The sequence below is a fragment of the Bufo bufo genome, chromosome 4, assembly GCF_905171765.1.
Source record: "Bufo bufo chromosome 4, aBufBuf1.1, whole genome shotgun sequence".
In the NCBI taxonomy this organism is placed as follows: Eukaryota; Metazoa; Chordata; class Amphibia; order Anura; family Bufonidae; genus Bufo; species Bufo bufo.
Genome location: NC_053392.1, coordinates 335,429,754 through 335,452,011, shown reverse-complemented (window position 1 = coordinate 335,452,011; position 22,258 = coordinate 335,429,754). Strand labels below are relative to the sequence as shown.

The following is a 22,258-nucleotide window of genomic DNA, read 5'->3' as shown; positions in this document are numbered from 1 at the left end:
TGATAGTTCCCAACGATTGATCCATAATCTTCTCAGGACTAACCTGTCCTATTTTATCGCCCTATAAACCTTTCCCGCCTTTTATGCTAATTAACATAAAAGAGTCATATCTTACTTGTTTGACATGAGAAGAGTCATATTTTCACGGAGTCAAGCACCTCAGCCCCGCCTAAGAAACGCCCCTATAGATAAGATCTCGCGCATGTGCAATATTCATTTTAGGCAGAGCTCCTATTTTGAAGCGGATATTTGAGAATATTCCAGCACGTAGTGGCGTGAGGGGGAGGGGACATGCACTGAATTAGCTGATTGGTCTAACAAATAAAGGGCAAGTGCGAGATTTTGGACGAGATTACAAGCGGTGAGGGCAGAAATCGGCTGTCAATCAAAGTTTAGGGGGCGGGAAATAGGCTATGGTGGTGTGAGGGGAAGAAATAATTTATGCAAATTAGCCTAATGGCGGTAAAGGTTTATAGGGCGATAAAATAGGAAAGGTTAGTCCTGAGAAGATTATGGATCGATCTCTAGGAACTATTAGGGTAACCAAGCATTAAAGGTACATTCGGTTTTATATGTCAGAACATGGTGACAGGTTCCCTTTAAGAACAAACAATCGTTTTTGTGGACCTATAACAGACCATTATCGTCTGAAAAGAAGTTTGCTCTCTTTAATATTTTCATCTGATAGTTGGATAAAATATCTTTTGTTCCAAGAAAAATTGTTTGTGAACAAAAGATCTTTCTTTGAAAGAATGTTCCCAGAAAGATGTTTTGTCCATCCACCAGTTTCAATGAACATGTATTGAACTTTGAACAACTGTAACAGTCATTATAGACTAAAATGTGTATGGTCATGGCTGCGAAACAAACGTTCACCAGATAAATGCATGTTCAACTGCTGTTTTCCCATCAACCAACGTGTACCTAATGTGTATGGCCACCTTTACTCATGGGGCCCCTTCCATTGCAGGATCTAAAACAAAGCTTTGAAAGGCCTGTAGGAGACCAAAGCAGAAGAGCTGGATTAAAGGGTTATTCAGGGCAAAACTCAAAACGTCTCCCTGCTCTTTTTTTAACAAAACACTTAAGGGTACATTCACACGAACCAATAGAAGTCAAGGGGCTTTTCACACAGCCATTTTTTTTAACGGCCAGTAAATAGTCGTCATCAATTAATAGGGCATGTCCTATTTTTGTCTGTTTTCACAGCCAGACGAACCCCACTGAAATCAATAGGACTGTTTTTAACGGCTGTTTAGACAGGAGTGCACCCGTTTAATGGCCGCTGAAAACAGGTAAACTTTTTCAGGTCTTTCAGGAGTTAAATTAAAGAACGAAAAAATATCTAATCCATTTGCTTGTGTAGGGATGCTCACTCTTCAGGATCTGACATTCCCAAGATGATGACATCACCACACTGGGAGCACATGTCCTTTCCTGCTGCATCCAGTGAAGAGTGAGGTATTATTTTTTTCTTGACACAAGCATAATGGGGGCTAAAGAGGGGAATACTAATACTGTAGTAATTCATAATTCTGGGGGCCACTAAGGGTGGCATTCATAATACTGAGGGCTACTAATGGGGGAATTTATAATACTAGGGACCACTAATACTAGGAGGCACTAATGGTGGCATTAATAATACCAGGGTCACTAATGGGGTATTAATAACTCTGGTGGCACTAAAAGGGGGTGGGCTGATGTCCAGGGGGCACTATGGGGGACATTATGTATACAGAGAGCAATGAAGGGGGTGGGATTAAAGTAAAAAGACAATTTAATTCATCCAAGATGGACAAGTTTAAAAATGGCCATGAAAAACTGACAGTGTGTCTATTTTTCATGGCTAATTTTTCAAAGTCAAGTGAATGTAGCCTACTGTTTATTGTGTCCAAATAATACAGAGCAGAAAACAGAAGAAACATTTGCAAATTCCAGTAGAGAGAGAAAAAAAAAGAAAAGAAAAAAAATCCTTGTTACTCTCCTTCCGCATCTTTCAGCACCCACTCTTGGTAGACAGCTGGGCAATGTGTCATGTGACTGCTGCATACACTCTGTAGCAAGGATTTGGGGAATGCAAGTTCATCTGTCCCATTGGGGGCCCACAATGTGATTTTCCGATTTCAAACACTTACATTCTAAGGCTACTTTCACATTAGCGTTTTTTGCGGATACGTCATGGATCTGCAAAAACGCTTCCGTTACCATAATTCAACCACATGCATCCGTGATGAACGGATCCAGTTGTATTATGTCTTCTATAGCCATGACGGATCGGTCATGAACACCATTGAAAGTCAGTGGGAGACGGATCCGTTTTCTATTGTGTCAGAGAAAACGGATGCGTCCCCATTGACTTACATTGTGTGCCAGGACAAATCCGTTTGGCTCCGCTTCGTCAGGCGGACAGCAAAACGCTGCAGGCAGCATTTTGGTGTTCCGCCTCCAGAGCGGAATAAAGACTGATCGGAGGCAAACTGAGGCATTATGAGCAGATCCTTTTCCATTCAGAATGCATTAGGGCAAAACGGATTCGTTTTGGACCGCTTGTGAGAGCCCATGACGGATCTCACAAACGGAAAGCCAAAACGCTAGTGTGAAAATAGCCTAAGGCTAGTATGGTGAGCACCCGACGGCAATGATAAAACAAGCAAAGTACAAGATGTTGCCCAATTCAGATTTAAAGTCATGGCCTCAGTGCTGCAAGTGCTAACCGTCAAGTCAACAGACACTCGTCATTAAATGTTTTCTTTTCACATTCAATGATCAATTATCCTAAACAGAGGTAAAACCAACCCTTTTGTTAAAGAGGACGTGTGACCACAAAACGCAGTGTGATCTGCAGGCAGCAGCTTATAGAGCAGGAGGAGCTGAGCAGACTGATGTATAGTTTTATGGGAAAAGATTGAGTAAAACCTGTAATTTATACATTTATATCTCTGCTCTTTCTGACTTCAGTTGTACATGGGGGCCATCTTATTAGTGGCATTCTCTGTGCAAGCGTGTGTACAGAGATAGTGGTTACTGATAGTTGTTCACAGGGCAGTATTAAAGGGGTTATCCCACTTTGCGTTTTTATACTTACCTGCTGCCACCGCGCGTTCACTTCCTGGATTCTGGCTGGGGGCGGGCTTCATCTTGATTGAAGTCTTCTCCCGGCCGGGCCGCGCGCTGGACTGAACGCGCACGCTGCCGCGCATGCGCAATGTGACTTATTTCTGGCCAGTATAGTACAGAGCCGGCGTGCGCGTTCGCAGCTCTGTACTATTCTGGCCGGGAAGAAGTCACCGTCGCGCATGCGCGGCAGCGTGCGCGTTCAGGACAGCGAGTGGCCCGGCCGGGAGAAAAGAAGAAGTCTTCTGGGCAAGCGCGACCATCGGGATTTTGCGGAAGAGCGGTGGTCGTAACCAGGGGAGACCGAGTCACAACAATAAGGTAAGTGGGGATGAATTTTCTCCTAATCGGTGGGAATTTGTTAATAAAGTATATTTACAAAAATGATCACTGTCAAATCATTAACAGATTTAACAGTGATCATTATGATGGGATAACCCCTTTAAGCTCAGAAAAAGCAGAGATATAAATGTATAAATTGCAAGTTATACTGAACCCATGTCTGATACTACGAATGTATGAAGCTGAGGAGCAGAACCATGCACAGCCACATGAAGAAGGCACAGACAGTGGATTGCTGACAGTGGACGGCCTGTCTTAAGAGTAGGAATTCTATGTTTTATATCCCTGAAAACCCATTTGGGCTGCTCATAGACATCACTGTATATATAGTTATTTATCATAAATCCACAGTGACATACAATTCTGTTATATACCAGTAAGTGAAGAAAATATTTATGACAGCTCTATAAAAGACATATAAGTGTTCTATAGCAGTGGTCTCCAACCTGTGGTTTAGGCTACTTTCACATTTGCGCTTTCCCTTTCCGCTATTGAGATCAGTCACAGGATCTCAATAGCGGGGGAAATCGCTTCCGTTTTGTCCCCATTCATTGTCAACGGGGACAAAACTGAACGAAATGGAATGCACCAGAATGCATTTCGTTCCATTTGGTTGCGTCCCCATTGCGAACAGAATAACGCTGCAGTGTTTTTGTGTCCGCGAAGTCAATAGAAAACGGATCTTTGACTTTCAATGGTGTTCTTGACGGATCCATCACGGCTATTTTAAAGATAATACAACCGGATCCGTTCATAACGGATGCAGACGGTTGCATTATCGTGACGGAAGCGTTTTTGGTGATCCATGACGGATCCAGCAAAAACACTAGCGTAAAGGTAGCCTTAGCCAGGGCTACATAGCACCCTGCAAAATTTTAGTATGTGTGGGTCTTCATGACAGCAGTGGCATACTTGCTATGAAGGCAGACCACATGACTGCTATGAGGCCCATGGTGAGAGGAGACCCAGAGCTGAACTCCTCCTGTTCTGTCATAAAACCACAGCATTTTCCTGCAGCCATCACCAAGGAGGGGATCAATGCAATGAGATGTTTACACTTTTAATTGAGTTCAATGGTAACTGAACAAATTCCTATTCACTACTGGTGGCTGAGGGAAGCAGTGAATTTCGAATTAAGATGGGGAGATTTATTAATGTATTTATGCCAGATATTTAGTATAAATACATGGGGAAATAGCACATGTTTCACTTTATCCAACAAAGGAGTTAGGTAAATTGGGTGTGGTGAGTCTCTTTTAATTAAAAATTCTTTCACAAATTTTTTTTAATTTGGCATTAACCTCACGAGAAGGAAGGGGCCCAAAAAAGTTTTGCTATGGAGCCCGATGTATCTTTGTACTTCTCAGGCCTCTTTCACACTACCATATGGCTATTTCAGTGTTTTGCAGTCTGTTTTTTCACGGATCCGTTGTTCCATTTTTTTTGTTTCAGTTGTGTTTCCGTTTCGTTTTTCAGTATGGCATATACAGTATACAGTAATTACATAGAAAAAATTGGCTGGACATAACATTTTCAATAGATGGTTCCGCAAAAACGGAACGGATACGGAAGACATACGGATGCATTTCCGTATGTGTTCTGATTTTTTTGCGGACTCATTGACTTGAATGGAGCCACAGAACGTGATTTGCGGGCAATAATAGGACATGTTCTATCTTTCAACGGAACGGAAATACGGAAACTAAATGCATACGGAGTACATTCAGTTTTTTTTGCGGAACCATTGAAATGAACACAAAAAACGGCCCGCAAAACGGAAAAAGAAAACGGTAGTGTGAAAGAGGCCTCAGCCTGTGGCTATCCCTAAGCTAGGGCTGTGTTAGACTGCACGCTATTCAGGCCAATTATCGGGAACAAGCGATAACTGGCCTGCATAAATCAAGCAACCGATCAAACAATGAATAAGCAAATGCTCATCTGTCAGCTGATCAGGATAAAAGATGCCCGATTATCTGCAGCACATCTCAGTGTAATCAGGTAGCGATTATACATCCTATATTCAGAACGCATGGCCTAAAGCCTCATTCACACGTCAATGTTTCACGGACGTGTGCTGTTCATGTTCTCCATGGACAGCACAGGTCCCCATTCATTTTAATGTGTGTATTCAGACATCAGTCTTTTAGCACGGTCCGCGGGTCAGTGTTTTTAGGACGGATGCATGCTCTATTTTGTCTGTGTTCACGGATCCATCACGTCCATTATAGTCTAGGAGTCCATGAAAACCACGGATGCAATCCCTGTTGCATACGTGTTTCACAAATCATTAAAGGGCTTCTGTCAGCCCACTAAACCGTTTTTTGTTTTTTTGTTTACTAATAATCCCTACACTGCGAGCTCTGCATACATAAGTTAAATAATCATTTCTGTTCAGTAGAATTTGCTAAAAAGCGATTTTTAAAATATGCTAATTACCTTGCTACCAGCAAGTAGGGCGGCTACTTGCTGGTAGCAGCCGCATCCTCCGACCCTAATGACGCCCCCTCCGCATTGTGATTGACAGGGCCAGGGAACGGAATCGTTCTCTGCTGGCCCTGCCTGTTAGCATTCAAAATCTGGCGCCTGCACCGCGGCCGTACCTATCTTCAATGTGCGCAGGCGCACTGAGAGACGGCCACTCGCTCGGCCGCTCCATCCTCAATGCGCCTGCGCCGATGACGTCACATCTACACCCGGCGCAGGCGCATTAAGGAGAGAGCGGCCGCCTCTCAGTGCGCCTGCGCAGATTGAAGATACGTACGGCCGCAGCGCAGGCGCCAGATTTTGAATGCTAACAGGCAGGGCCAGCAGAGAACGATTCCGTTCCCTGGCCCTGTCAATCACAATGCGGAGGGGGCGTCATTAGGGTCGGAGGATGCGGCTGCTACCAGCAAGTAGCCGCCCTACTTGCTGGTAGCAAGGTAATTTGCATATTTTAAAAATCGCTTTTTAGCAAATTCTACTGAACAGAAATGATTATTTAACTTATGTATGCAGAGCTCGCAGTGTAGGGATTATTAGTAAAAAAAAAAAAAAACGGTTTAGTGGGCTGACAGAAGCCCTTTAACCACTTAAGGACCACAGGTTTATAACCCCCTAAAGACCAGGCCCTTTTTTACAAATCGGCACTCCACAACTTTAGCGGTTTATTGCTCGGTCATGCAACTTACCACCCAAATGAATTTTACCTCCTTTTCTTCTCACTAATAGAGCTTTCATTTGGTGGTATTTCATTGCTGCTGTCATTTTTACTTTTTTTTGTTATTAATCGAAATTTAACGATTTTTTTGCAAAAAAATGACATTTTTCACTTTCAGTTGTAAAATTTTGCAAAAAAAACGACATCCATATATAAATTTTTCTCTAAATTTATTGTTCTACATGTCTTTGATAAAAAAAAAAGGTTTGGGTAAAAAAAAAAAAATGGTTTGGGTAAAAGTTATAGCGTTTACAAACTATGGTACAAAAATGTGAATTTCCGCTTTTTGAAGCAGCTCTGACTTTCTGAGCACCTGTCATGTTTCCTGAGGTTATACAATGCCCAGACAGTAGAAAACCCCCACAAATGACCCCATTTCAGAAAGTAGACACCCTAAGGTATTCGCTGATGGGCATAGTGAGTTCATAGAACTTTTTATTTTTTGTCACAAGTTAGCGGAAAATTATGATTTTATTTTTTTCTTACAAAGTCTCATATTCCACTAACTTGTGACAAAAAATAAAAACTTCCATGAACTCACTATGCCCATCACGAAATACCTTGGGGTGTCTTCTCTCCAAAATGGGGTCACTTGTGGGGTAGTTATACTGCCTTGGCATTTTAGGGGCCCAAATGCGTGCGAAGTAGTTTGAAATCAAAATCTGTAAAAAATGGCCGGTGAAATCCGAAAGGTGCTCTTTGGAATGTGGGCCCCTTTGCCCACCTAGGCTGCAAAAAAGTGTCACACATGTGGTATCTCCGTACTCAGGAGAAGTTGGGCAATGTGTTTTGGGGTGTCATTTTACATATACCCATGCTGGGTGAGCTAAATATCTTGGTCAAATGCCAACTTTGTATAAAAAAATGGGAAAAGTTGTCTTTTGCCAAGATATTTCTCTCACCCAGCATGGGTATATGTAAAAAGACACCCCAAAACACATTGCCCAACTTCTCCTGAGTACGGGGATACCAGATGTGTGACACTTTTTTGCAGCCTAGGTGGGCAAAGGGGCCCACATTCCAAAGAGCACCTTTCGGATTTCACCGGCTTTTTTTTTACAGATTTTGATTTCAAACTACTTTGCACGCATTTGGGCCCCTAAAATGCCAGGGCAGTATAACTACCCCACAAGTGACCCCATTTTGGAAAGAAGACACCCCAAGGTATTTCATGATGGGCATAGTGAGTTCATGGAAGTTTTTATTTTTTGTCACAAGTTAGTGGAATATGAGACTTTGTAAGAAAAAAAAAAAAAAAAAAAAGAATCATCATTTTCCGCTAACTTGTGACAAAAAATAAAAAATTCTAGGAACTCGCCATGCCCCTCACGGAATACCTTGGGGTGTCTTCTTTCCAAAATGGGGTCACTTGTGGGGTAGTTATACTGCCCTGGCATTCTATAGGGGCCCTAATGTGTGGTAAGTAGGTAAATGACCTGTGAAATCCGAAAGGTGCTCTTTGGAATGTGGGCCCCTTTGCCCACCTAGGCTGCAAAAAAGTGTCACAGATCTGGTATCCCCGTACTCAGGAGAAGTTGGGCAATGTGTTTTGGGGTGTCTTTTTACATATACCCATGCTGGGTGAGAGAAATATCTTGGCAAAAGACAACTTTTCCCATTTTTTATACAAAGTTGGCATTTGACCAAGATATTTATCTCACCCAGCATGGGTATATGTAAAATGACACCCCAAAACACATTGCCCAACTTCTCCTGAGTACGGCGATACCAGATGTGTGACACTTTTTTGCAGCCTAGATGCGCAAAGGGGCCCACATTCCTTTTATGAGGGCATTTTCAGACATTTGGATCCCAGACTTCTTCTCACGCTTTAGGGCCCCTAAAATGCCAGGGCAGTATAAATACCCCACATGTGACCCCATTTTGCAAAGAAGACACCCCAAGGTATTCAATGAGGGGCATGGCGAGTTCATAGAATAATTTTTTTTTTGGCACAAGTTAGCGGAAATGGATTTTTTTTTTTCTCACAAAGTCTCCCTTTCCGCTAACTTGGGACAAAAATTTCAATCTTTCATGGACTCAATATGCCCCTCAGCGAATACCTTGGGGTGTCTTCTTTCCGAAATGGGGTCACATGTGGGGTATTTATACTGCCCTGGCATTCTAGGGGCCCTAAAGCGTGAGAAGAAGTCTGGAATATAAATGTCTAAAATTTTTTACGCATTTGGATTCCGTGAGGGGTATGGTGAGTTCATGTGAGATTTTATTTTTTGACACAAGTTAGCGGAATATGAGACTTTGTAAGAAAAAAATAAAAATTTCCGCTAACTTGGGCCAAAAAAATGTCTGAATGGAGCCTTACAGGGGAGTGATCAATGACAGGGGAGTTATCAATGACAGGGGGGTGATCAATGACAGGGGGGTGATCAGGGAGTCTATATGGGGTGATCACCCCCCTGTCATTGATCACCCCCCTATAAGGCTCCATTCAGATGTCCGTATGTGTTTTGCGGATCCGATCCATGTATCCGTGGATCCGTAAAAATCATACGGACATCTGAATGCAGCCTTACAGGGGGGTGATCAATGACAGGGGGGTGATCAATGACTGGGGGGTGATCAGGGAGTCTATATGGGGTGATCACCCCCGTCATTGATCACTCCCCTGTAAGGCTCCATTCAGACGTCCGTATGTGTTTTGCGGATCCGATCCATGTATCAGTGGATCCGTAAAAATCATACGGACATCTGAATGCAGCCTTACAGGGGGGTGATCAATGACAGGGGGGTGATCAGGGAGTCTATATGGGGTGATCACCCCCGTCATTGATCACTCCCCTGTAAGGCTCCATTCAGACATCCGTATGTGTTTTGCGGATCCGATCCATGTATCAGTGGATCCGTAAAAATCATACGGACATCTGAATGCAGCCTTACAGGGGGGTGATCAATGACAGGGGGGTGATCAGGGAGTCTATATGGGGTGATCACCCCCGTCATTGATCACGCCCCTGTAAGGCTCCATTCAGACGTCCGTATGCGTTTTGCGGATCCGATCCATCTATCAGTGGATCCGTAAAAATCATGCGGACGTCTGAATGGAGCTTTACAGGGGGGTGATCAATGACAGGGGGGTAATCAATGACAGGGGGGTGATCAGGGAGTCTATATGGGGTGATCAGGGGCTAATAAGGGGTTAATAAGTGACGGGGGGGGGAGGGTGTAGTGTAGTGTGGTGCTTGGTGCTACATATTGTTGAGCTACCTGTGTCCTCTGGTGGTCGATCCAAACAAAAGGGACCACCAGAGGACCAGGTAGCAGGTATATTAGACGCTGTTATCAAAACAGCGTCTAATATACCTGTTAGGGGTTAAAAAAATCGCATCTCCAGCCTGCCAGCGAACGATCGCCGCTGGCAGGCTGGAGATCCACTCGCTTACCTTCCGATCCTGTGAACGCGCGCGCCTGTGTGCGCGCGTTCACAGGAAATCTCGGCTCACGCGGGATGACGCCAATCGGCGTTAGTGTGACCTGGGAGAGCTGCCGCGATGACGCCTTTCCGCGTTAGCGCGGCAGCAAGTGGTTAAGAGATGCTTTAAAAAAATATTTTTCAGCTGTTCAGTGTCTGTGAAACACGGATGCAACACAGACAGCAAAAAACGGACATACAGACCCAACACGGATCCTTAATGGACAGCTTGCATGTAATTAAAAATTTAGCATAGCCAGTGAGTTATTCAATAAAACCTATCTGTATAGCGCCACCTGCTGTTTGTTTTTTTCTTTTTCTAAGTTTCATGCTCTGTTTCATCTTGCAACCTCCACCTGAACTGTGATTGGGAGAACATGGACACGCCCCCTGAGCGGTGATAGGCAGAGCTGAGACACGCCCCCAAGCTGCAGCAGAAAAGACACTCCGCTTGAGCTGCCAGCTTGATATAAATCTAGCAGAGCAATGAATGGGGAGATCTCTGGATCCATGTGAGGTACAGAGCTGGTTCTAGCTTTGTTAGAAAGAGATGGTCACATACCATATGATCTCTGATTTTATTTCAAGACACAGAGGCTCCTATTGCGAAAACCTTTCTTTACTGTCCACCATAGCAGCAAAGAAAATCAATTAGAATAATACCATAACAACAGGCCCCTCCCCCTGACAAGCCAGTATATATAGACGTTTTTAACCATAATCCTCCTCTTTCTTTGCTGCTGCCACCAGATAAGTATCGTGCCAGTAGTTAAGATTGGATCCTTTCAGTACTTTATTCTATTAAGTATTGTTGACATATATTTGGTTTTATTTCACCCTTTTGTGTCCTCTAAAATCGTTTATTCCCTTGCTTAACCCCTTCTCTGGGTTATCTTTGCCCGATTTTTCCATTCCTCCTTTTCCCCACACCAGTCCCATTCTGGGGCTGGCGTGGAATTTTCGGTTGGTTCTATTTTTCTTCTTGCTTTTTCCTCCATCCCCTCTCTTACTGGTTGGCGCAAGTCTCGTCCCGCTTCCCGCGCGGTGCAGTAATTTCTTCCAGTTAGGGGCGCGCCAGAAGAATCGCGAGACTTCGGCCGCCATCTTTGATATTTCTTCTCGCCGGATCTTTTTCGCTGCTTCCGCTCCTTGCGCGACGCTCTGCTATTGGGTAGCGCTTACTTCCCCTGCTGCCTGCCCCCGCACCCCTTCTCTGGCGCGGATGTAATCGCGCTTTAGTTTGGCTGCCATTTTCTGAAAGCAGGAGTTTTGTTCTTGCAGCTCCCGATTGTCATTAGGTTAGGACCTTATTATTATAATTTTAGCCTAGTTTTTTCTGCCACACATTTTTCCTGGGCCAGTGGGGCTTGACTTACTCCCACTAGCCTTTAATCAGATTTATTCAGAGTTTGCCAAAGAGCCCATTCTACATTATCATGTCCAAGCGGGGGCCCCCCCTTATTCCTCAAGCCCCTGAGGATTCTGACACAGGGAACCATTCCCACATTCTGGCTATTCGTTCACCCACAGGGGATGACATCCCTTTGTTGGACGAGTCCCAGGCGGCGGCCATTCAGCGTTCGGTTTCGAACGCTATTTTAGCGGCCATGGGGTCTATGTCTCATACCCTCACTAGGTCCATTTCAGAGGCCTTTCGAACCCAACCATCTGCTTCCAGGGGTCATGGCCACTTCACTGTTGCCGTGGCTCAGCCACAACCACCTGACCCTTCTGCCTCCAGAAGTGCTGCGAATGGTGTTACATTTACCACCCAGGATAGCACGCTTACGATGCGCAAAAGAGCCTATCCACGCCAGCCAGAAAAGGCGTGGCGTTGGAAATGTGCCAGAGCACAACCTGATTCTGAATCCGAGCTTGGATCTGATGAGGAGGCTAATGCAGACGTCCTGTATGACTCCGAGGAGGAATGCGCAGATAATACGGGAGGCCGAGCCATCCCAGCCCCAGCTTGTATAGCCGGTAGCATTTCTCTAACTGAGGCTGCTACTGAAGCCTCGGTCTCCTTGATAGATCCGTTGGGAGAACCACTTTTTGATCCGGACATCCTCCATCACCGAGATCGGCTGAGTGGCTCCCGACGGACCATGTGGCCAAATATTTAGAGGCCCGCGTGTGTTGCCCTCTTAGCAAGGAGGCACAGAACAAATTAAGGGCGGAATGTCCGAGACCGCTAGTGCCAAACAAGGTCTGCGATACCCCTGTAGTAGACCCTAAGATGGCGCAGTTCCTTTCTAAGTCGGGTTGGAATCCCCGCAAGGGCCTGGAGTCGGCTCTTAAAGCCTGCCAGGATAAGCTTTTGGATATTTTTGGCCCCTTAGCCAAAATCTTTAAGCTGGCGGAATCCACCAGGGCAGACAATAGAAAGGTGGACCCGGAGGATCTCCGGGGTTGGATCCAAAGGGCTATTTGTATAGTCATCAATGTCAATACATCCCTTTCCATTGAAAGACGCAAGGCCATCTTGTTCAAGATCGAGCCTAAGCTGGCCAACCTTGCCCTTAAGGAGGCAGGAAAAGAAGCACAGGGCTTGCTTTTTGGAGACTCCTTTATTAAGGACTTGAGCCGGTTTGTGGGCACCTTTACGGCTCTTGATAAAGCCCAGTCCTCTATGAAGAGAGTCTTTCATGGTAGGGTTTCCACCAGGGTCGGCAGTTCCAGGGGCCGTCTGTCCGGCCGCTCCGCATACCAGACCCGAGGCATGGGTCGAGGCTCCTACTCGCATAGATCCTCCTTTGCCCCAAGACCCTCTTACCAGGATGCGAGGCAACCATCGGGATTCTTCCCTACCAGAGGTGGACCAGGTCACCCCAGAGGTTACAGAGGGACCACGGGCTCAAGACGACCTTATGGTAAGCATTCTACCTCAACATTATTGGCAAAATTGGTCACTCTATTTTGTCTCATTTCCTGTAAGAGGGTTTCAGACGTCCGCGCCCTGGATCACGATGCCAGATCTTTTACTCCTTTAATATCATTTCCTTTAATATCACGCTTCGTATCAAGACTTACATCCAATCGGTCTCGTATCCCATGTTCTCTTCATCCCCGCCACTTTGTCCGGTGGCCTGCTTGCAGGAGTATGAAGCTTGGACTTTGGCGCATCGGTCTCCTGTTTTTCCCTATCTTTTTCTCTCCTTCTGCCGCCTTTTCGCTCCGGTGACTAGCACCACCCTGGCGCGTTTGGTTAAATGGATTATGGCCTTGGCAGGGGTGGACACATCTGTTTTTACAGCTCACTCTGTTAGGGGGGCTTCGGCTTCCTCTATGGTGATTTCGGGTGCACGGCTGGAGGACATCATGAGGCTAGTGGATTGGTCTCGAGTTTCCACGTTTAGGGAATTCTATTTTCGCCCTCCTCAGCATGCCTTTTTCTTTGGTCATTAAGCAGCTTTGACCCAGCAAAAGGAGCCTCCGTGTCTTGAAATAAAATTGCATGATTTTCCTATTTTAGGACGTAAAGTCATGATTTTATGAAAGACACGGAGGCGAGTATTGCCCCTCCCTTCTGCCCACCCTCTAGTCTCATGGGTCAAGGGATTTAGTTTTTTTCTCTAATGATACTTTTGGCATTGTCTGTGTGTCTATGACTTTGATTACCACTTCTCCCAATGAAAGAGTAATGTCCTTTTCACGTGTTTTCTCTCCTTGCAGGATGATTGGCTGATGTCGTGCGGAGCTTGAGAGGAGGTCTACAGTTTTCCGGAGTTACTCACCTTATAATGTTCTGTTCGGTTTTCTCCAGTTCGAGTTTTGACATTTATCCGGAGTTTATACAGTCGTCGGGGTGGCACTCCGCTAAGAAAGAGGAGGATTATGGGGAAACATGTCTATATATACTGGCTTGTCAGGGGGAGGGGCCTGTTGTTATAGTATTATTCTAATGGCTTTTCTTTGCTGCTATGGTGGACAGTAAAGAAAGGTTTTCGCAATAGGAGCTTCCGTGTCTTTCATAAAATCATGACTTTACGTCATAAAATAGGAAAATCATGCAATTAAAATTTTTCACATTAGTCATGGGACAACCCCTTTAAGGCAGATATAATTATGAACACACTGTTTTAGATTATCCATTCAGCTCAGTGAAACTTGAGCTATGAATAGTGAACAGAAAGTTAATGGGATTTTTAATGGTTGTGGTTAGTTTATGAAACATAACCTGTCTACTCACTCCTGTCTTTATATGCCCTTAATAAAAGGCTTTGCACATGGAGTGTCATTTCATATTTTTGTATTTGAAGGTTAGAGTGGCCAATTACATCGTAAACTGAATTTTCTGATGAAATAATATCAGTGAGCAAGGCCTTTTATGTGCTTTTTTCACCTAAATACTATGTCATTTTTTCAGTGAATGCTTTTTATTTTGCATATCTTTCATGAAGAAAAAAAGGTGCGTAAAGTTTTTGCTGAACAGTTTATCATCTCGATCAAAAAAGTATTATTAGACAAAGGAGATATGCAAACACAGTCTGACATTCTTACTATAGTCATAAGAGGACCTGAAAATGTGCCCCCCTGTCCTTTTGTTTGGTATATATCTATTTGCTTTTCGGGAATACTATCTCTCCTAACAGAGAGAGCATCTTGACTTGTAGGCCATACTTGATCCTATACATGTTTGGCTACAGGTCTCCTCACGCCGCTCAAGGTGCTGGCTTAAAGGGGTTTTCCCATCTCATACAATGGGAGCATATCGCTAGGATATGTCCCCATCGTCAGACAGGGGGGCACCTAACTCGTAAACGCAGCTGGCAAAGTGAAGGAGGGCACACCATGCACTATTCATTTATATGGGGCCACCGAAAATAGCCCGGGTGCACACCAATTCATTCCTATGGGGATTTGGAAAATAGCCAAGCATGCGACTGGGCTATTTTCGGTGGGCCAATAGTAAGGGCCGGTGGTGGCCAGATCCGGCACTGCCGTCCACTACCTTGCCCGTTTTGTTTTCGGCTGTGTTTACCAGATAAGTGTGGGTCCTAGGTCAGGATTTGGGGGCACTATCTCTCCTTACAGAGAGAGAGCCTTCAGCGGCATGAGGACACTTATAGGCCATATATGCATAGGAGCATGTATGGCCTATAAGTCTCCTCACGCCACTCAAGGCGCTCTCTCTGTAAGGAGAGATAGTGTCCCCCAAAAGCAAATAGATATATACCAAACAAAATGACCGAGGGGCACATTTTCAGGTCCTCTTATGACCATAGTAAAAATGTCAGACTGTTTCTGCAGATGTCCTTTGTCTAATATTACTTTTTGGATCAAGATGAGAGACTGTTTAGCAAGCAGGACATCAGGAATTAAGCTGGGTTCACACTTGAGCGTTCAAACGCGCTGTAAAACGCTCAACACATGAAAACCAATGCTTCCCTATGGCCCTGGTTCTCACTTGAGCGTTTTACAGCGCGTTTGAACGCGCTGAAAAACGCCCTACGCTCAAACAAGTTCTTGAGCTTCTTTGGGGCGTTTTGACGCGCGTTTGTGGCCATAGGACACTGCAGTCAATCATACAAACGAGCGTCAAACGCGCGTTTACTATTGCAAAAAAACGCGCATAAAAACGCGCGACAAAAACGCGCGTTAAACGCGCATATCAAAGACGCTCAGGTCTGAACCCAGCCTTACAGTTTACCATTATCAAAAGCTTTTACTGGGACCCACAACTATCAGACAATGGGGGCATATCCTAGTGATATGCTCCCACTGTCTGAGATGGAAATACCCCTTTGTCCTAGTCATGTCTCAAGGCCTATTTTAAAAGGGTCGAATATTGACTCATAGGATAGCTGCATTACATCTTGTGGCATTGGAGGCAGAGTTTGTTAAGTGATAATTTGCATCCCTTTTTATCTATTTGCTAAAAAAAAATTATAACCGTAAAACTCAAAAAACTTGACCACTAAAAGGGGTTGTCTGAAATGATCAAAAATCTAAAAATTAAAATGGCTTAAAAATAAATATATTATACACACCCCTTTCTCCATGCTGTTACTGCGGCTCTGGTCTGGTTTTCCTGCCCCTGCTTACAGTGATTGGCTGCAGCAGTGATGCTTCATATACCTACACATCGCTGTGCATGTCACAGTATCGGTGATGTGTCAGGATATGGCATGTGACTGCTTCAGCCAATCACTGCCCTTAGCTGTAGACAGTGATTTGCTGCAGCAGTCATGTGTCGTATCCCAGTACGTCACTGCTGCTGTCTGTGAAAAGAGCTAATAGAATAGAACAAGCACCACAGAAAACTGAGCTGGAGAAAGGTTTTAACATCTTAAGCCATGTTAGGGTTTGTCCGAGATTTTTTATTATCTTGGACAACCCCTTTAAAACTTTTCACCAGCTAAAATTCTAGGAAAATAACAGACTGCACCCCTTTCTCCACAGAACTGCTTAGCAGTATTCTCTCTATAAAATGTGAATCCATGCTATTAGCTGTCACCTAAGGTTCGTTCAGTGTCCCATCTGTAGTGGTTGGCTAGGCAAGGTTACATGAGATTAGGAATGACTGAGATTACTGCATGTTTTGGCAGAATTTTTATAATGTTTAGTATAAAGGATGCTAGAAGTCAGTGGGTCACTGGTAACAATCTAGAATAAGGCCAGTTTTACACAAGCGTATTAGGAGTGTATTTTTATGTTGGGTCAGCAGACCTGTACTTGGGACGCATTCCTGCAAATTGTGCTCACGTGAAACTGGCCTAGGAGGGCTGATATCTGGTAAAACTTATTTCTGTTTATATATATTGTGGCAAGGCGTACAGTGCATGAGGGCGTGTATATCTCACCCAGATAAGTGTGCAGTGGTCTCAGCAAAGGATAGTTTGCTGAGACAGTTTTGTTTACGTTGTATTCTGGGCTGGATTTTAATTGGACTGGCAGTTAGGCTTGGTAGTGGGAGCTGCCGATCCACACCCTTCCAGCACGGGTATTCCCTCATGCCTGAGGTGAGCGCAGGTGAAGCCTACCCTAATCAGTCTGGCATAAATCCACCCTCAGTGTGTCAGTCTGGGGAAGTGTGTGTGATCCTGGAGCAGAGGCTCTGTGTGTGGTCGCAGTCAGGAGGACTGAAGGACCACAAGGCTATGCGAAGCCCGATCTCTCCCCTGTGTGGACTGACGCTTGATGAGCGGAACCTGCTAAGGCTTGGAGCCTGAGACCCTGACCCTACGCGGTACTAAACGGTGAGTCAGGGAAACCTATGTGTTTAGGTAGAGCCCAGACGGGCAAGGTGTTTTATTTTGGCTTTGTATATTTTTTCGTTATGCCGTGTGCCACAATAAGGCCTCATGCACACGGCCGTTGCTTTGGTCCGCATCCGAGCCGCCGTTTTGGCGGCTCGGATGCGGACCTATTCACTTTAATGGGGCCGCAAAAGATGCGGACAGCACTCCGTGTGCTGTCTGCATCCGTTGCTCCGTTCCGTGGCCCCACTAAAAAAAATATAACATGTCCTATTCTTGTCCGCGCTTTGCAGACAAGAATAGGCATTTATATTAAAGGCTGTCCGTGCCGTTCCGCAAATTGCGGAATGCGCACGGACGCCATCTGTGTTTTGCGGATCTGCGATTAGCGGACCGCAAAACACACCACGGTTGTGTGCATGAGGCCTAAAGCACAGTTTGGCCCCTAAATCCTGGTGTCCGTGAAGAAGTGTGTGGTTGCAACCCCAGTGAAAGAGAGCTACCCCTTACAATATATATACACTGAACAAAAATATAAAATGCAACACTTTCGGTTTTGCTCCCATTTTGCATGAGCTGAACTCAAAGATCTGAAACACTTTCTACATACACAAAATATCCATTACTCTTAAATATTGTTCACAAATCTGTCTAAATCTGTGTTAGTGAGCACTTCTCCTTTGCCAAGATAAACAATCCCACCTCACAGGCGTGGCATACAAGGTGCTGATTAGACAGCATGAATATTGCACAGGTATGCATTAGACTGCCCACAATAAAGGCCACTCTGAAATGTGCACAGTTTTGCCTTACTGGGCGGGGTCAGAAAACCAGTCAGTATCTGTGTGGCCACAATTTGCCTTATGCAGTGCAACACATCTCCATCGCATAGAGTTGATCAGGTTGTTGATTGTGGCCTGTGGAATGTTGGTCCACTCCTCTTCAATAGCTGTGCGAAGTTGCAGAATATTGTCAGGAACTGGAACAAGCTGTCGTATACGCCGATCCAGAGCATCCCAAACATGCTTAATGGGTGACATGTCCGGTGAGTATGCTGGCCATGCAAGAACAGGGATGTTTTCAGCTTCCAGGAATTGTGTACAGATCCTTGCAATATGGGGCCGTGCAATATCATGTTACAACAATGGGCCTCAGGATCTCATCACGGTATCTCTGTGCATTCAAAATGCCATCAATAAAATGCACCTGTGTTCGTTGTCCATAACATACGCGTGCCCATACCATAACCCCACCGCCACCATGGGCCACTTGATCCACAACGTTGATATCAGCAAACCGCCCACCCACCCGACGCCACACATGCTGTCTGCCATCTGCCCTGAACAGTGAAAACTGGGACTCATCCTTGAACAGAACACCTCTCCAACGTGCCAGACGCCATCGAATGTGAGCATTTGCACACTCAAGTCGGTTAAGACGACGAACTGCAGTCAGGTCAAGACTCCGATGAGGACGACGAGCATGCAGATGAGCTTCCCTGAGATGGTTTCTGACAGTTTGTGCAGAAATTCTTTGGTTATGCAAACTGATTGTTGCTGCAGCTGTCCGGGTGGCTGGTCTCAGACGATCATGGAGGTGAACATGCTGGATGTGGAGGTCCTGGGCTGGTGTGGTTACACGTGGTCTGCGGTTGTGAGGCCATTTGGATGTACTGCCAAATTCTCTGAAACGCCTTTGGAGACGGCTTATGGTAGAGAAATGAACATTCATGGCACGGGCAACAGCTCTGGTAGACATTCCTGCAGTCAGTATGGCAATTGCACGCTCCCTCAAACGTTGCGACATCTGTGCTGTGTGATCAAGCTGCACATTTCAGAGTGGACTTTTATTTGAGAGTAATGGATCTTTTGTGTATGTAGAAAATGTTTCAGATCTTTGAGTTCAGCTCATGCAAAATGGGAGCAAAACCGAAAGTGTTGCGTTTATATTTTTGTTCTATATATATATATATATATATATATATATATATATATATCTCTATCTCTGAACAGAGCTACAGTATGGTCCCATAGACTGCTATGAGTGTCGCATTATGGCTCCATAGAACTCAGATTGTACAGAGCCCCAATACGCCTGTGTGCATGAAGCCTTACTAAAACCTAGAGGAGATCTGTCACGCTTTGGTGTGGGAGGGAAACACCACACCGAGCATAGGAGGGAACAGGGAATCAGGCCTAAGAACTAGGGAAGGAAAATGGACACCTCCTAGTGAAAACCCTAAACAAAATCCTGACTGACTACCAGTATGAACAGAACCCAAAAGTACTGTAGGTGAGTTTATACTCAGGAATACCTAGACTCCTATCTAGCCCTATAGGACCCTGGTACTAATGGCAGGGATGAGACTACCTGTTCCTCCAAAAGGAAGGACGAACAGGAGTCTCCTTCAGGCCTAATACAAACAATAGGGAAATGCAACACACAGAACCCAAACAAAATACAAAAGGGAAAGGAAAGACTTAACTCCGAAGGAGCAATGGAAGCACCAGGAACTCAGCCGAGATCCAACCACAATCTATCCAAAGGTCTAAACAGAAGCTATAAACCGCACAGCATTATGGGAGAAGCAACTATAAATAGAGAAGGTTAAATGACCCTAATAGCCACACCTGGGGAAAGAAGGTGTGGCAAGCACCAGAAACAACACAAACGTCATTTGATCCAAACGGAAAACATGTCAGATCAAACCACGTGTTGCCAGTCTCACCGATCTCCTGCCACCTGTCGCGGGAACATCTGTGACAAGATCTCTCCACTCTGTGTTCTTTCATATCTTTGTCTTATATAGGGAAATGTTGTAAATGAGCAGTGACGAATGTGAGTAACAGAATGAGTATGTTTCAGACAGACATGAGCAGAAGAAAGCTGTTAAGAAAATTTTAATCAGAATCATCTTGAAAGAATGATAGCAATGACCAAAGATATATAGGATGATGGTCATACATGCAAATTATCTTTTCAGTTAGATAAAACTACAAGTTCAATTTGGCTGAAAGGTTTCAAGGTGAAAATAATATTTGATTATCTGAGAGCTACAGCCAAGTATAGACATTTGTTTCTAAAAGTAATTTCATAGATATAACTGACCTGGCAAGGTCATTTTTCAATCACATTCATCAACCTGGTACCCAACTTTGTGAAGAGGTCTGCTTAGCACCTGTGAAGTTTCCCACACTTAGGCTGACATTCTGTGCAGAGATGAGGGAGTCAAAGTTAAAATCCAGCCCATCTGCATCCATGAGATCATTTCGGATGATAGTTTCCATATCACATTCCAAGCTCCCATTGAATATTTCCAGGTCTAAGTCAGTTGGGAACTTTTCATGCACTGGAAGGTTCATGCCTGTGGAGTACAAGGACCCTGAGAGCGTATCTGAGAGGGCTTGCATAGAATTAGTGACTGCGGACTGCTGCTGGTGCTTAGATGAGTCCAAGTTGTTGCTGTCATTTAAACCAATAATATTTATGCTGTTTGACAAGGCACGGCTGCCACTTAGAAATGAGTTATGGGACTGCTGCTGGTGGGGAAGCAAGTTTTGATTAACCAGACCTCCACCTTGGTTGGACGGTGCGGCAAAAGACATCATTGGGTCATTCCTCAAAATTATATTTCTACGGGAATTCTGAGCAGTGACTGCAGTACTGGCTTGGGACATAAGTGGGTCAGATTGAGTCATTAATACATCACTATGGCTAAGTGAGTCAGTGGTAAGGAGGTCCTGTAGAGACTGATTACTGTAATGATTTATGGACGAAAACGTTGCTTGTTTGTTCTCTTGTATGGTTTGCATTGGGGACTGGCGTAGAGAGGTCAAAGGAAAATTGAAGCTACTTGTGTTATTGAAGCTACTGGATGGAGAGCTGAGGCTTGAGCCCTTAGTGCCAAAGGTAAAGCTGGAGCTTCTCTGCATGCCTACACCAGGAGATGACTGCTGAGAAGTAAGGGAAATGTCATCCAGCAAATCATCCATAAGGTTTTCTGTTAGGCCATCATTTAAGTTCATGGTTTCAGCCATATCTGTTATCCTTGGCAGCTCCACTGTGGGGGGTTTACTCAGAGATGGAGACAAACTACCCGGGCTATACAACATAGGGGATATAGGAGAGTCATCATCTTGAACATCATCAAGTTCAGTGGTAGCTGGGATTGGAGATAAACGACCACTTATCGTGCTGGCGTTAGAGTTTGTACGAGACCGGAAATCTGTCCAGGCGTCCAATTCATCACTGCTGCGTGATGTAGGGCTTCCTGGCCATTTAAGTTGTGAAGGGCTATCATCGGTAGTGTCCTGGGCCACCTGCATGGATGCTTTTTTCTTTGCTGCCCTTCCCCGGCTCTTAGTGTATTTGTTACTGTTGTCCATAGACACAGCTCGCCGTCTTGGTGCCTTTCCACCTTTTCCTCCTTCTGGGTTGATCATCCACCAAGAACTTTTTCCAGTGCCCTCATTCTGAACTCTAATAAATCTGCTGTGCAGAGACAAATTATGCCGTATTGAATTCTGGGGAAATAAGAATGAAAGGGCAAGTTAGATAGGTGCAGACAAAGCAAGTGAATGCATAAATAGTTTCTTATATCTTCAACAAATTGCAGAACCGATTTTCTCTACGCTCATGGTTCCCCTTGGGTGAATATATTTGTCATAATCTCCTCCACTATCTTTGATGGGCTGTACTATGTAATCATTATCTTTTCATTCAATAATCGCTGTCTTAGTCCATCACCTTCAGTGCATTATATCAGAACATTTTCAAAGTCACCAATAAAAAAGAAGACATTTATAACTTATATTTTCTGCTATTGTAAAACAAGGATCTGAGCAATATGAACTGTTGTGATAAAGTAACAAAGAAAGGCAGGAAATACCAATAAGGGTGAATGATCAAGTATTACTAAAAAGTATAAAATAACATATACTTTCTACAATTAATACATATACAGTATTTTTGCTT

At 44.5% G+C, this 22,258-nt stretch overlaps 1 protein-coding gene across 1 annotated transcript in view; it reads right to left on the bottom strand.

The window, feature by feature from the left end:
- Positions 1–22,258, bottom strand: part of FOXO3 (forkhead box O3) — a 135,174-nt gene that overhangs the window by 12,643 nt on the left and 100,273 nt on the right. The window contains exon 2 of the mRNA XM_040428852.1: positions 20,393–21,807. Within this exon, the coding sequence (XP_040284786.1) occupies positions 20,422–21,807 (1,386 nt within the window). The 3' untranslated portion in view covers positions 20,393–20,421. The remainder of the gene's footprint in view (positions 1–20,392; positions 21,808–22,258) is intronic.